The 17391-nt window shown below is 33.9% G+C and overlaps 2 protein-coding genes across 7 annotated transcripts in view; one reads left to right on the forward strand and one right to left on the reverse strand.

The window, feature by feature from the left end:
• Positions 1-17391, reverse strand: part of LOC138188284 (uncharacterized) — a 101550-nt gene that overhangs the window by 66421 nt on the left and 17738 nt on the right. Inside the window, exon 1 of one of the 6 annotated variants that reach the window (XM_069129916.1) lies at positions 13330-13523. The exons of 4 other annotated variants lie outside the window; for them this stretch is intronic. In XM_069129916.1, the coding sequence (XP_068986017.1) occupies positions 13330-13394 (65 nt within the window). In that variant the 5' untranslated portion in view covers positions 13395-13523. Of the gene's footprint in view, positions 1-11154; positions 11536-13329; positions 13524-17391 lie in introns of those variants that run through there. One more of the 6 variants, XM_069129917.1, reaches the window with a different exon arrangement.
• Positions 1-17391, forward strand: part of LOC138188290 (mpv17-like protein 2) — an 86949-nt gene that overhangs the window by 20688 nt on the left and 48870 nt on the right. The window lies entirely within an intron of this gene.

Genomic DNA, 17391 nt, shown 5'->3' on the forward strand with positions numbered 1-17391 from the left:
TTTTTTTTTTTTTAATTTTTCCATCGAGACAACGATTTACAGTGAGATCCGTTATAACGAGACGTGATATAGTGCACGCGTACCGAGCGAAAATTCAAAGTCGATTTTCTCGAAAACAAAGCCTCGAACAAAAAATTTTTATTCTATATTTTCGACTTCTTTTTTCGCGTAGAATCACCCCCTTTCCACTTGTACCACCAGTTACCAACCACCCTGTATAGTAGCTATATTTACTGATTATACAGGGTGTGACCGAATAACACGTACAAGCGGGCACGAGGCGATCCCCTATCAGCAAAATAAGAACAAAATATGGAATAAATAAATTGCTCGTTTAAGTCTTAGTTTAAGAGAAAATCGAGTTTGAAAATTGATGAAAAAAGCGCCACAAATCGACCACCTGGTATACACGTAACAACGTTGTACAACTATACGAGTACACGGTATGTAAATTCTCAGACTAGTCTCTCGTTTTATTCTCCAGTGAAGGAAATTACACTTGTCGAGAGTTCCGTTTTAAGAATAGTCCATGCTCGTTTGATGCTTATCCGAGCGATTACAAATTTGTAAAATAAAACGCTACCTAGTATGTAATTATAGACGATTAGAGAAGAGGCTTGACACAACACTGACAAAACAATAGGGGACACAAGTGCATATAACGTGTAACGTTATCGTTTATCTCGAGACGTTCGACGTGAAATGAATAGCGGTGTGATTTTTATTTCACAAAGATAACGACGATATGGTATTGGACAATAGAGGAGCTCAACGTTGTTACAAACTTTCCATTCAGTGATAAACTATCGCTAGTTTTAATTGAAGTATCTTTAATGGGCATGTGAGAAAATGAAATTAAAAGTCTCTTCAATTTGATATCGATAATTTATCTTCGAGAAGAACTCAAAGATACACAAATGAGAAAGTATATAGAATATTTGAAGTAAAATACTTGTAATATTTATAGAATTTATATGGCCTAGATTATGTTCAGAAACATGCGCAGTCTAGTAAAATACTTATAAATTGTACTTTGGTTAGGTTATGTTCACGAAATAGGTTATGTTCACAAAGATTCATAATCTCGACATAGTTTTATAAATGGAATTTAAGACAAAAAAAGACATTGGCAAGATAATAAATATTTCCAACGACATTACCTCATATGTGTCTTATATAACAAATACATACTTATTCCAGATATAAAATCACTACAACAGAAGAAAAGAGATTAAGTGGTCGAAGGATCGAAGGATAGTCTTTTTGTGAGGTTATGTAGAAGGATAGGAAAGAAGAGGACTGTTAAAACGAACTTTGGTATGCCTATAGCTAAGAAATGTAATCCTAACGTGGAAAGTATTGAACCAGTCTACAGCGTATCCTTTCTAGGCGACTAGACTCCGTCAAGACGATCTGACCAAAAAAAAAAAGCTGAACTCTTGCGGCTTGCGTTTTACAGTTACACAATCTCCAACTATTTTCAACCCGGCTTCCTTCTCACTATTGCGTTTCGGTTCACCTAATTTCTACCTCTTCCTTTATTGACAATATTTAGCCTGAGTTGTTTGTTTCCGCTTCTCTGATACTTTCGATATCTTCAATAATAAATTTTCAATTCTTCAATATTAAATCGTTCTGTGTGTGCGTATTAATGTAGATATTCCTAGTTCTCTAAATTTCCCCTTAGAGTAATAGTCTTTTTGTGTGATTGGAAGTGTCGGAATTTTGTTTTCAATTTTGAGAATGATTCCCTCTTTCCAAGATTCTCTATATTCATGTATATCTAAACTCCCTAGAATCTATATTTTGGAGTCAAATAAATACATTTATTATTTAATTGGTCAACGCGACATTGCTAGAATATATAGGCATATATACAATTATACAGATCTCGAGAAGGAAATCTACACTTTATTGGTTTTTTTTTTTCACAAAAATATCCACTAGAATTTACTCCTTGCTAGCTGTCTTTGATATTCTTACAGTGCAAGGATAATTACTGGCAAAGATCTTTACTAATTAATTCTTGATTTATTATTTACTTATCAATAATCTGATTTTTACCACGCCAATGAGAAGCTAGCTGCGGTAGCATTTTAACTATGGCAGAGATCCTGAGGAATTTAGTAATACAATATTGGAAAGGGGGAATAATCTTCTTTAAAATTCAAAAGAAAATACGAAATCGCTTTTTAACGAACCTTTTTACTTCATATTACAATTTTTATCTTTCCAAATTGAAGTTCTATTTATTCTAATGCGGAGTTATAAAAATTTTCCCTAGGCTCATCCGCATTCCTCCCTAGACGCGTCAAACTTTTTCCAACGCCTCAGACTATTGTACGTGATATTATTTCTCTATCGAACCACGTCCAATACCGACCAACAAGCAACTCTATCCAACTCGAAGCTCCCTGGAACGTGTTCCATTAACCGGCTCAATTTTTCTACATTTCTTACATGGATTTTCAATCAAGGACGAGAGAATCGCGTATCCAAGATCCTCTGCAACGATCATCGGCCCTAGAATCACCGATACACATAATAAAAATGCGATATGCTTGGATAAGGATCGATGATCGATGCGTCTATCTATGGATCATCGGTTGATCCGCTCCTCTATCTAGTTTTATAGATGTTTCTCTATCCCCCTCGACCAATGTCGAGTTCGTGACTTTGTAAGAGCCACGATCTTTGCTAGTTCTAGGTTCTTCAAACTGCTCATCAGGAACTGATCTCTAGTCTCTTTGATTTCCTCGCTTTAGCTTCTTTAACCTCTTCAACCTTGAATACTATTTGTTATATTGTTTATAATATTTATTTACCTCTTATTCTTCGTACATGATCTATAATACATAACTGTACACGTTATACCTTCTCAAAGGAACATGATTAAGATATAATGTTCCTATAACTCCAAAATATCCTATATACTATAAAATCACTAAATTTGGTATTCCCTGTTCTTCTTTTATTCTCCACGCAACTCATAACAAAACGAAGATTTAAGTATAGAAAAATATATGAGTTGCACGCAATACAGGAAAATACATCTAAAATATTCATTGCAATATTTAGAATACATATATGTCTCTGTATTTAGGTTTCATGTGTATAAACATATGCAGGCGACCTACAATGTATAATTGTACACGTGTTATCTACTCGAAGAAACATGGCCAGTTACAAACATCGCTCGAGAGGATGGCAAACGATCTGTATGGAGGCAGAGAGATCGACTTGTGCATTTATATGTATAGCTATCGCTGCATCAGCGTCTCAGGGCGAATAACGGTGCATCCTACACGTCTGCTTTGTGTCGCATGCAAAATGCACTCATGTGACGACCGATACCCGCGACCTTGACAAAATCGAGGAAAACCGAGCCTAAAACCGCTATCTCTTTCTTTCTCTTTCACTCGACATCGGTATGTCTCGTACAATGCTGCTACACGCATGCGCAAACATGGAGTCACGTGAATTGTGCACCTTCTCTCTCTCTCTCTCTCTCTCTCTCTCTCTCTCCCTCTCTCTCTCTTCGTTCTTACGTAAACGGTTCAGAAACAAACGTATTACTTAATCGTGCGTTTCTACATAAATCGTGGTTGCCAACCTAAGATTCGTAGAGTCGTATTTTCGAAAGAATTCTGTATATAGGAAGAAGATTTTTGAGGTTATACAAGGTTTGTTTCGATAGATTAGATATTCAGATATTTAGATTAGATAAATTTCGCTGATTAGTATTACTAACCGATTTATGTTATTATGTACAAAGAACAATTTTCCAATTGTAATTTGCTTTCAATTTGTAACGTCACAATATTCGCATTCTACGATTGTATATGCAATAATTATCGAGGGTTTCGTTTTAAAATTGGAAATGGAAGTGATTTTGGCATTATAAGAACAACTGTTTCGTAGATAGGTTCGAAAAAGTAGTAGGTTTTAGAGTTCTAGATAAACTGATAAATACATGCGGCGATAATTATTCACGAAGCCAGGAGTGACAATTTTCTACAACTAACTTCATCTATTAAATCCTTTCACATTTTGTATTTTTATATTTCCTGCGTTTCCAATAATTTAACGGATACAACAGAAATAGACGACGTGTATTATTGATATATGTGTTAGGTCGTCACGCATGAAACTGAGACTAAACTGTACCCCGATGTACCGCAAGACTCATAGTTTATTCCCGTTCATGTTCAAGGATTTTCTCTTTCCACTTTTACGTTTCGTTCGACAACGATGAATAACAGAGCGCAAGTACTTTCACGATATTTCGTTTTTTTTTTTTCTTTTTTAATCTTCGGCGATTTATTTCCAAACAAAATGGCTACGTATGTAAGACGTAAAAGAAACGAAAAATCGTGAAACACGATACTGACCTGTTCCCTCGAATGGAACGCGTCATAAAAATCCCATGTCTCTTATTACGACCAGTTTTACCAAACATGGGTCCTTCGTTCGCGTAATAAAGCGACGAGTGACTTTCTTTGACCCTCCAGATCGCACCGGAAATAATTGCTAATCGGAAGCTTCCAGATGTGACTTTGAAAGTTCAAAATTCTTCTATTCTTTAAACTTTAATTGATTGTAATTTCTCAAATACTCAGTTCCAATTTCGTCTCTGTTCTAACAACTGAATATACAAAAAATTCATAATTCCTCACTTCATAAATTCTACTTTTTGCAATGAAGTACAGTGGAAGACAAAAGAAAGTTCGAAAGATAATTTCCTAGTTCCCTAAATATTAAGTTAAAATCTTATTAGAAATATTCGAAAGATTCAAAACTTTCTATTCATATACAATTGTAATTTAAATTATTTTACGTGATTCTCGTTTCATTAGCTTCTAATTTGACTATAGTAGTGCCACTGCTATTTAAGGAAGATATAAATATTCCGATATAAAAATTACAAGGGAAGGAATCTGGAACTGTTATTGATGTACAGGAAGGCACAGAAATTATTCATATGAAGAACAGAATCACGGAAAAGAAGTTTCACTGACTGAAATCGTCTACGTAATACATTGTTTGCCAACTGTAACGTGTATTTCGTCGCGGTCTACGTGAGCCTGAACCCTGTGCAGTTACTGTTTCCCGTTTCATCCTCTTCGTCGCGCCATTTTCTTTTTCTCGCGTCAGCCTGGAGAACCGATAATCGGAAATCATGCAAATTCCACGACACACTCGCTGAATCTACAGGCAATAACAGTACCTCTTACATACCGACCGATTATTACCTCCTACTGTAACAATTTTTCGCCTTCTATATACAGGGTGGCCCGATAACTGTGATGCAATCGACAATTGGGTGATTCCATGTGAAGAAAGCTTATGCTACCATTCTGCAATGACAATCTTGCTACAATTTTCAAAATTTGTCCAATAAATAAATTAGATGTATGTTAACCAACTTTGGCCAATTAGGTTTCCCATTAAACTCAAAGTATAAATTGTCCACAAAAATAATTGAAATCAAATATCAAGCTATCCTTCGGTCTTATCCGAGTCGTACAAAAGTTTAAGCATTTTTCTTTGATAATTAAGGCCTCGAGAGGACTATCTTCAAACAAGAAATTATTTCCACGAACAAAAATTACGACCAGAGAAATATTCAATGTAATTTCAGAGTAAATCGTTAGCCAACCTAATAGGTTATCAATCATGGCGGTCATTAATGTATAATTAACGACACAGATAATGTTTCGCGTTTGATCTCCAATTACTAATTTAATTACCGTGTTTCCATAAGTAAATCGCAATTTAAATTGAATCGAGCCATTTAACAGCACCTCGTTGAAATTTTTCAGTTTCTTTCCATCCATATAAGATCAAGGTCTCTCATTGTTGGAGAAAACAGACGTTTGCAAAGTATTCAAGGCTTTCAGTATATATACATATATGACGATTATAATTTCTTACGGAACTTTCCTTTCCTTAACCCGTTTCCTGTTTTCGGGTTTCTCAATTTCCTATGCCAGGCCGTTCATTATTTCGCAGATAATTGATAAACCAGTTTTTGAATGAACATAGCTATTAAACAATCGCGTAGTGGCAAGCGAACACCTTTTAGCCAAGAAATAGTATTATTATTTTTTTTTTTTTTTTTTTTTTTTAATCGCTCACGACTTTCTCTCGCGTATCAGTCTATGATTATGAAGCGAAACCAGTAATTTCAGGAGTCGATGACCTTGGCGCACCCAGCCCTTATCTAAACATAGACCGTGAATTAGTCATTACACTGGTGGTCTGCCACCTGTTCGTGCTGCTCTTTCTCATTTTTCAAGCACGCTTTTATTTTACATCAAAGAGTAAGGTGTACGCATCTTGTACCGATTTTTAATATTTCAATGTTCCGAGCATCCCTTTTACTGAGAATTAGATTCAACTACATTGATGACTTCAATTTTTTATTAGGCATTAATTCCAAATATATCTTCGTTACAAAACACTATTCTTTAAATATCCATTTGAATCAGCAGATATTCCAGTCCATAGAACAACCTCTAAACTGCGGATTCTTGCACATTTCTGTGAAATTTGAAGCTTTGGAAGTACTCAAAATGCACATGATATACAAAAGTATAATAATATGTAATAATGTAGTATATAATAGTAATAATGACAACAACAATATACAGGGTGGTTGGTAACTGGTGGTACAAGCGGAAAGGAGGTGATTCTACGCGAAAAAAGAAGTCGAAAATATAGAATAAAAATTTTTCGTTCGAGGCTTTGTTTTCGAGAAAATCGACTTTGAATTTTGGCTCGGTACGCGTGCACTTTATCGCGTCTCGTTATGACGGATCTCACTGTAGATCGTTGTCTCGATGGAAAAATTAAAAAAAAAAAAAAAATTTTTATTCTATATTTTCGACTTCTATTTTCGCGTAGAATCACCCCCTTTTCGCTTGTACCACCAGTTACCAACCACCCTGTATAATATAATAAAATATACAAAATACAATAGTCATTATAACCTCTAATAAAAGATGAGACAAATTTATGTTTAAATTCTGTTTCTTTAATTGTATTGGCAAAAATATAAATTGTGAAGAAATACAAAGCATAAATTTGCACAAGAATTGCATAAAAATCCACAGGAGAAATTTACATAAAAATTGCATAAAAATCCGCAGCCTACAAAACATATTAATTTAAAATATCCTCATTTATCATGGCCGCTGTGCACAATCTGAGGTACATAGTACACAGGTGGTTCGTCAACGATCATACACATAGGATAAAGTAAATTGGCTTCCAATGGGCAGAAAAAGGTGAAAGATAAGCGTATGCAAGCAGTCATTGTACACTGCCTGATTACGGCATCGATACGAGGTGCAACGCGGCCCAGATTTTCAAATCAAGGCCAGGATATTTGCTCGCATACACATGCACGTACGCATACACATCTGAGAAGCAAAAACTCGACCGACGGCGAAAGTGTCCGTGCATCTGCAATACCCTACGTGTTGCAAGACCAATAGAAACAAGAAACAATATAAAAAGATGAATGAACGTGATGAAAACATACAATTCGACATGCACGTACAGCCTAAACTAGATAAGATAGCGACTCAAAGTTACACTAACTGATAGCCAACTGATATCAACGTTGTTGGTATACTTAATTCAATTATGAAATTAGCGATGTCATCCATCTCCTTGCATAACATATTTAATATCTAACAATTACGCCATTAACGACCTGATTAATTATCAAGGAAAGTTATTCAAGCGTTACAGAGATTCCTTCAGAGATATATATATATATATATATTCGGAATTGTAGCAAGATTTGCAAATTTTAATCGTAAACAGGAAACAGCTAACAAAGCTATGGAACATATCTTGGTAAGATAAAATATTATTAAGGTTAATCTGCGGTTAAAATAATCAGTCGATTACAAAAATACGTATAGGGATTAACTCGCTAACGGCCAATGGTTTATCATTAATGTCACGAATATTTTCATTTCTTTGGATTTCATAAAACCATAGAATCTGTATAGAAGAAATGCTACTGAGAAAAAATGTAAGCTGATCCTTGGAATTCCCTTTCGTACCTATAATGTTGAAAAAATAGAATTAGATAACCTAACCTGATTGAATAACGTTGCAACTATATGTTGCGTTAACGCAACCTACACTCTTAATGTTTTAAACATTTAATTCTTAATGTGAAAGTGATGTTCGAAACTGACCATAATATTAAAGCATTCGTAACCACGATTTCTACATTTAATATTAAAAGAAATTGGAAAGCGTCCTTTTTTACTTTTATGTGTGTAAAAAATGACTAGAACACTAGAAAGGAAAAAATAACGTTAATAAATGTATCGAGAATTTCCTTCTCTTCGATATACATATGTATGTATTGACTTCGTGTTGGACGTGTTAGGATGCGTTCGAAATATAAAATTCAACATGGCGGACAGGTAAACGCGCCTAGGGCCATTCGACTATTTTATTCCGGTCGTCAGGCAGATGGTCGGTTATAAACTTTGCCAGCTAACGGATTATCCAGCAGCAATGGTAAAAAATAATTTTTACACGTAACATGGGCGTGTCACGGAATGAACGTGACAACTGCTTGTGTTCGATCGAATTCTACGAAAATGAGATGAGAAAAGAAAACAATGTAAAGAGAAGAAGATTGTGTTTAGAGAAAGACAGACAATATTCATGGTAGAGAGGTCATAAACAGACTGTTTACATACGTTCGAAATTATATACGTTCAGTCACACTCTGGAAATGTATACGTCGTATCTTGATACGCTTTGTCTCCGATTATTTTATATCGTTATCGAAAATTTTTGTAACCTCTAAAACACGTTTCTGTTATCTTGTAATGATTACATGTGAGTCATATAAACTCTCAAGTTATAGTGAAAATTGTTACCAATTATTGGTATTATAATTTATTGTTTATACATGTTAGATTAAAGGAAATAAATAAATAATATTAAGTTTAGTTCTATATGTCGAATTCTATATTGTATTAATTAAAGAATAGTCAAACTTTGTAGTTTTATTTATTCGACAGCATTTTCATGTAATCTATGGATCTTATTCCGCTAGTTTGAAATTTAAAAATTTCTTTTCACCAACCTACGACAAATTCGTCTCGTCGTATCGATTAAACTTGTCGAATAAATAATTGATAAAATAATCTCCATCCGAGATTTAAGAATACGTGTCATTTGAAAATACAAATGGAATCTTTCTCCTTTTATTTTACGAATAAACTCATTGCGAAACGTTTCATTTCTTTTACCCCTGGTTTTACGTAACAAACACACGGCTGTCAAAAAACCACCTGTGATTGATTCTTGTACAAACACGGGATTCGTGACGTTTATAGCATCGGGAAACCAGAAATACTAAAAGGGAAACCTCAAACACGAGCTAAGCCGTGCAAACAGCCGACGGCCGACGCTCTCTATTTAACTGCCGGCTCTTTCAACAAAATTTGCCAACATTTACCTACTGTATGAACTAGGCATGTGCTTCTTCTTTTCCATTTACAGTCAGAAGTCAGTTGCAGGAGAATTACTATTTCGGGGAAAAATCGCTAACATACTCTGATCTAGCTTTCTTTCATTTCTATTCTTCAATTCAGTTTTATCTAACATGGAATGTTAATTGAAATTATTACCCGAATTGTTACTGAGCGTGTTACGAACATAACCTAACCTCACTTTTTTTTCTTTTCTTTTCTTTTCGTTAATACGATTTTATAATATGGTGTATTATTTGCAGTATACAAATTGCAGGTATTACCAGGAATTGTTATTGGATTTTACACAATAATGCGTGATAAGTATACGTGGCAAGTTTGTACGAGTGTTTAGTTATCGCGAGATTTACGAAATCTCGAAAACGAATCGAGAGCAGGTAAACGATACGAAACATATTTTCCCGACAACGCGACGTATTTATCATGGAAAATAAATCAAAACAGTCAACTTTTTATTGCAGATTTAAAACAAAAAGAATTTTTAAAAACCTCAAGGCAAACGCGGCAAAGTTTATAGTCGCACGACGACAAATTTTAGGAAAACGAAGAATAAAACTCGGATGATTAATTGTCGACGAGAAATCATAAATTTCATCGATAAAAACAATATTATTGATGGTCTCGTGGTAAAAAATTACGAGGAACATAAATTATCGGATCGTATAAGAAACAATTTTTACATCGTAATGGATGACTTTGTAGCGTCGCAATATTTGCATTGTGTAATTGCGTTATGCGATATTTATCGAGAAATCTCGAGATCTTAGTTCAAACTTTTTTTAGAAACAATTTTATCAGAACGATAAGGATCCTACGAAATCGTAAAGCAATTAGTAGTTGCGATGTTTGCTGAAGAAATTAATTGTCTACGTTTTACAAGGGCTGATAAGACGGGAAAATGTTTGAAAAATTGCCTCCAGTACCGAACAGAAAATAATATCTCGCTATCACACGCTGTGTTATTACTCGAGAAAATTATTTAACATTCAATGTTAAATATTGTTCGATCAAACGCAAAAATATATTAATTTTAAAAATTATAACCTAAAAAAAATAAATATAACAATCTAGTTTTTACATTTTACATTAAAGCAATCGCGATATTTTTATTAATTTTTTGTCAATTTTGTATTAATATGATCGATTGGAACCTTCTTGTCAGGGGTTCAAATTTGTTAAAAGAACAAAATATGGCGTTATAGAATTGCATCGTGGCTATTAAAACGAAACATCGCAAAAGTGACCGTTATGATAATGTATATGACTCCCAACGTTTCTTGCATTTCACACAAAAACCTCAACTTAATTGGTAACCTATTTTCTATTATAATTCCTTTATTATCACTTGACAACTCATGAGGGACTACTAAAATATGAATGCATAAATTTCAATATTTATTACTTATTGCGTCTAAAGGGAACTCGCGCAATATACAAAATATGAATATATTAAAAATATGAATTTGCATAAAAATACGCAGTCTACTTGTGGTATACAAACGATAATGTTCGATATTCTAATTTCAAAATTTTTAAATAATTCTTAAATACGAAAAGAGAAACAACTTATTCTTCGCAGCATTTGAATTTTTAAAGAAATGGCGGGAAATAATCGACTCACCGGATAATTAATTTCTTGTTGTCATTCCTACAGCCATTGAACGTGACCTTCTGCACTAGTTTCTAAGACGCACTTTTCCAGTCACGAATCTCACGAATTCAATTTTCTTTCTCTCACTAACACTTTTGACGGTTGACAGAAAGATTCGAGAACGTTTATGCCGGTCACCGACAATCAATCACATTCCCGACTTACGACAACAATTTATTGTTATTTAGAAGCCCGATCGAATGGAACGTTTCGAATATCCTTCTCGAGATGTAAAAATTATAGCAACGATAACAATAAGTAGATGAAAGCACGACGAAGGGTACACGCGCCGGAAGAAGAGGTTTAACGGTCCAAACTCAACGATCGACGGACTACGACTGATCGAGAGCTAACGGCTTTCGCGCGGGTAGCTTCGGCAATTTTCGCGCCCCATCGTCGAGCCTCTCCGACTTTCGTTCGGGCGCCCTCGCATGCTACTCGGCCCGTGTCACCGACACTCCAAATGTAATAAAAGAAATTCGAGATTTTGTGCAAATTCGAGAATGTAAAATTTTCTGCGATTATCTTGAAATTTGAGATTGCTACATTAAATATAAACGAATGATTGTTTCTTATTGCCAAGGAGTATTTCAAAAATTAGATTAGGTGTTTATTATTAGGTGATTAGGTGTAGATTAGGTGCAAAATTTTTTGAAGATTATTATGACATCAACGATGGAAATGTCCTTATAAAGAATGTGTATTGTAAATGTAATTTATATGAAACTTTTCCTAGTATGTATCTTACAATTAAATTATTTTGCGTTGTGATATATAATATTTTATTTACTTCAGTTTCGATATTTCTCCGTATAATGTCTTATCTATTGTAGGAAAAATTTGTAAGAAACATTACACGACATCAAATAGATATGTCCTTATAAGGAGTTTATATATAAATGCGATTTATATGAAACTTTGGTATATAATAATGAATTCCTAAATGTATTTATTTTTAATATATATTCAATTATCAAAAGTATTCAGATACTTGCTTATTTTTGCCAGAATGTAATTTAATTACAGTATCACGAGTAAAAAATGATTGTAATAATCATATATATTATCTATATTATTATTTCATTATCGTAATACGATAAAGCTCGTTTTAAGTAGCAATATTAGTTAAATATACACTTTAATTAATTTATAAATTTTATTGACATCCATCATGTATTGTCGCTACAAGTGTCTAAAGTGTCTAAGATAGTCTAAGTGTCTAAAGATACTTGTATATGGTAGTGTAAATAAGGAACTTTAGAATCGACATTAGAATACATTAGAATAATTCCAGTGGTATATTTCTTGGTTATGTGACTTGTCTTTTTTCCCGTTCGGTGACCGGCTTTCTATGTATACAGTTTCGCGTTCTCCACAGATCGAGAGATTCTCAATTAGAATTACGGTACCGCAGATTCCGTAAATGAATTAATTTAATTCAGAAATACAGTATGAAATAATTCTTACGTGAATCTAGTGAATTAAGATTTTCAATGTGGGAATTACATTTTAATTACTCGCATTCTTCGTTGTTATAAATACAATGAATTCCTAATAAGAAATGGCTAATTGAACTCGACTGCGCGATCACATTGACAAAAGACTTTCTCTCGATTATAACGTAGTAAATATTCTATGGTGAACAGAAATGCAATCGGCTAGCTGGAACTAGGTTTTATGAACAGCTCGTAAAATCCTCGATGTATTTTTTGTTAATGAAATTGGTTGTTCGTTATGAAACAAGCAAAATTAACTCGTTTAAATGCTAATCCCAATTAAAATATCCTAAAATTTTTTAACATTAAGGTAAACCTCGATACATGACTTAAGGATTTTTCTATGTATTAAAATAAATGAAAACTCACTATTCATGATTATGATTTGTATACTTAACTTAAACAAATTTTTGGAAATTAATTTAAGGAATTCCATTATACATATTTACGATAGAAAATTGCATATTTGCACATATATAGCGATTATAGCAAATTTAGTGCTGGACAAAATCAATTTGTGGTACCATAACCTATATAGATGTTTATGTCTACAAGAAAACACGTAGAATTTTTACACAACTTGTGATTATTAGGAACTATTATACACAAATCAAAGTTGGGGTAAGATAAGATTTGTGATTTAACTCACCGAAATATTTTAAAGATACGTCGCAATTTCAAGCCCATCCTTGTTGAATTTCTCGACAGACACATGAACGGCACTATTCACGAACGTGTTTGAAAATATACTGAGGGTGCGTATGAGGGTTACGCATGATGCACAACGACCGTTGGCAACGGTCGCGTGCTAAAACACCGGTGGCAGCTGCTATACTGCCGGCTCTGAACACTACACCTTGGTTACAGCCTGCCATTTGATTCTTTTCTTTGCCTTCGAGAGACGAAAAAGCAGTATTCAATCGAGAAAAATGAGAAAAGGACGGACGAACTATGTAGTTACTTACATAAGGCAAACAATCGAAGCAACGGATTGTTCGTTGCGGTTGCGCATGTCTGGCACGCGCTTCTGCGCATATGGTTTCCTACGACTGGTGGAGCCACATATACTATTACCGTATTCATTACTAATAGTACATACTTATGATTTTGTTCTATTTTATTTTACAATACAAGTAATTAAAATAACTATAATAACATTTTAGTATGAAAAATAATAAAAATATATTTTATAATGCATAATATACATCATACATTGCAATGTAAGTATTACAAGGAAAGAGAAGAATAATAATAGTGAATAAAAATGCTACTAAAGCAGTATAGAAATAGTGGTATAAGTGGTATAAGTTTAGTCCGATAATAGGAAATAGAAATAGTATTTTGAGATTAGCTTGAAGATTTAAATTTTAATTCAAATAGTTTCGGAATAATTGACATGATTAAAATTTTTGTCAAATAAAAATATACGTTGTTAGCATATTCTACATCTTAAAGAAAAAAAGTAATAAAATAGAAATTCTACTACAGGAATATAGTGCAATAAGCAGTAATATGTACAATGATAATAATAATATAAATGGTGTTTTTCGTAATTGGGTCAAGTTTTAAAACAACAAAAAATAAACCAATATTTTATTAGGCAAATAAAATGTGATTGTCCTAAAAGTGGAAGCGCGTCAATAAACATTGAAAAACAAAGTATCCATGAATCGAATTATTCCAGTAAAATTATATTAAGAAAAGTTTTTGTTTCCAGGAAATTCCACAGGAAAGACGATTGCACAAGCAACGATTTGAGGAATGCCAGATCGAAATATAAAAATCGACATAAAACACAGGAACAGCTGTTTGCGAGTTTTATGGATCGTTTCTTGCGTCCGTCATGATTCGAGAAACGCGATGAGAGAGGAAAGGATTTGGTTTGTTAAACTGTCCGGAGAATCTTGGAAAGTTCGAGCATCATCAGCGAGAATTTATTCCGAAGCATTCAATTTAATATCCGACTTAAATCATCAGGATATATTCAACTGCCTTTCGCTAATTAATGCAAATATTGTAATTTAAAGAATATACATACATATATTCTTTAAATTATCTATTTTATGTATATAAATAGATGCGGATTAATTCGTAAATAAAATAACTCTCCATAAAAAGAACGCAATGAAAACAGAGTAAATCGTAAAAAGTGAAGAAAGAGCCCCTGTGATGTATGCAACACGACCTGCGCAACTGTGAGCACGATTGCAGCGCCACGGAGGCATGCACGCTTCACGTCGCTCGCATAATGAATAAAATTCATTCCTACCTTAATTATAGTCAACACATGTACATACGAGTTTGCTTTCTCAATCCTGATCCCACGAGAATTCCCGGAATATTAATATTTTATGTTTAAGGGAAAAGTTGTTACCTGCAACAGAAAGAATTTTAAATAAATTACAAAATTATACTCCACTGTCTTTTCAGTTCCTAAAAACGTGCTTCTAAAGTTGTTTTTTTTTTTAGAACAAAATTGTTATTTGTAACAGAAAGAACTGCAAATACATAATTACAAGATTGTAATGTATTACATCTTTAATTCCTACAAGGCTAATTTCAAAAGCTTTTTTTTTAGAAACAAAAACATTAATGTATTCTATGAATATAATTAACCAAAAATGTTAATATGTAGTAGTATTTGCTTTTTGTGTTATCCACTTTTGATCTTAAAATTAGGATAACATTTGGTGATGCTTATATTTATTTAGGACATTTGATAGTAGCAGTGGTAGCAGTAATAGTGGCAGTTTGGTGGTAGCAGTATACACCTTAACAGTTAACCAAAATATTCAACGAAGCATTGGTTTATATTTTTTCATCAACGCTATCTTAATCAATGAAATCCTAACGAAAAGATAAGGTAAAAGAGTCAGATCCGTTTTCACCGCTCACGTTAACGGGGACGACCAGATATTATCGGTTCGCACACGTCTTCCGATGGAGCGCGATTTACAAGGCAAAAGTTAGAAAGCATGGCTCCGTCCGCGCTTCCGAAACGCTGAGAGATCTCCCCGGATAAGCGTGCATTCGAGCATATACCGGCGCATTTTCGTCAGCTCTCGATTTCACGCGAATCTCATAGTAACATCCTCGAACTCTAACCATCTTGTTACCGTCAATTTATTGCTCAATTTACTTTCAAACGAACTTCCAGCTATGCAAATATTCTCTATACGTACATTGTAATTCCGTGGTTAACGCATTATACCGCCATGTAATTATGGCTGCTAAGACAGATTTATTGGCTCCTAGAGGCTACTGTCTCTGACACTGACGTAGATATGAAAATATCTTTACGATGTGATTTATATCAATTGGTAATGCGTGTATGAGATGTGATCATTTAAATAGAGAAGAGACATATGTAGAAATTGGGAAAGTAAAGAACGAGGTTATGTACATAGCCATATGAGGCTACTTGATCAATTTCAGTTAGTATTAGTTTCTGAATTTCGTAACACAAATTTGGGCATTATTAGTGTTCAATTTCTAAGAAACGAACGTGTGATTTACTTGTATTTATTGTATTCATTCATTGCAAGAATATATAGAAGCATATCTGCTTGGATCGAACAATCAGCAAGAACCTTCTTTGTCCTGTCATTCCTTTTTTTCCTTCTCTTCTTTAACCTCAATTTTAGAATTCTCCATTTCTCTCAATTTAAAAGGATGTATGTATATTTTAAAAGTAACTGAACTGTCCCCGAAATCTAACCTAACCTAATCTAACTTAACCCTTTTCTTTTTAAATTCACCGTCCAACCTTCTCGCTTACCCCCGTATCTAACTTACCCTAAATAAATCTAGTTAATCTAACCTAAACTGAACTGATCTATTTAATATGGCTTCATGTAACCTAACCTAACCCACTTTATCAATCTGATCTAAGTTAAACCTAACTTAATCTAACCTAATCTAATCTAAGTTAATGTAGACTAAACTAACCTAACACAATCTAATCTAAACTAAGTTAACCTAAACAAACCTGAGGTAAATTAACCTAACTTAAAATACCAGAAAAACCAACGTTCTAAATGCTACAAAAGCGTCATAAACGATTAGCTTTTAATGAAGAACGAAGAACACTATGTTTTTACATGGTTCCAGGAAAAATGCGGCAGTGAAAGGATAGCGTAGAGCCAGAGTGACGACTAGGCGAGGCAAATGCGTGCATGTAAATTGTTCGCGGGTACTTTCTACGAATTCATTGTTATTTTCAGAGGCGTCGTGCCTGCGTGTGAGATCCGCAGAAGCACGAGATAACGGTGTGTAACGAGGACATTCTCGAAAGGACTCGGAATGCAATCTCAACACCAGCCGACAAATTGTCTGAGAACAGTGTCGTTCTCAGAGCTGGGCCAGAGAGCCTGCCATCAGCTGTAATTAATCGTAATTACCGGTAATTAGCCGGATCCCTAACTCTTGCGTAATCAGTGATCCCACTGTTTTACTATGCAAAACTTTGGAAATGCATGGATGGAGGAACAAAGAATCGCATCACTTTCAAAAATAGGATATTCAGTGCTCCGATGATTGTAACAGAGGTCCTGAGAGTACTGAGAATTGCAACTATGGCATAGAATTTTAATATTTATAGTGGCATTACGTTATGGATGATTGACATGAATCTTTTTTTGGGAACCAAGTTTGATAATTCTAAATATTGGAAGAATTAACTGTATTAAAGTTTCAAGATTCTACTTGCATA

The sequence above is a fragment of the Bombus flavifrons genome, chromosome 16, assembly GCF_040668555.2.
Source record: "Bombus flavifrons isolate JBK064 chromosome 16, iyBomFlav1_principal, whole genome shotgun sequence".
Taxonomy (NCBI): Eukaryota; Metazoa; Arthropoda; class Insecta; order Hymenoptera; family Apidae; genus Bombus; species Bombus flavifrons.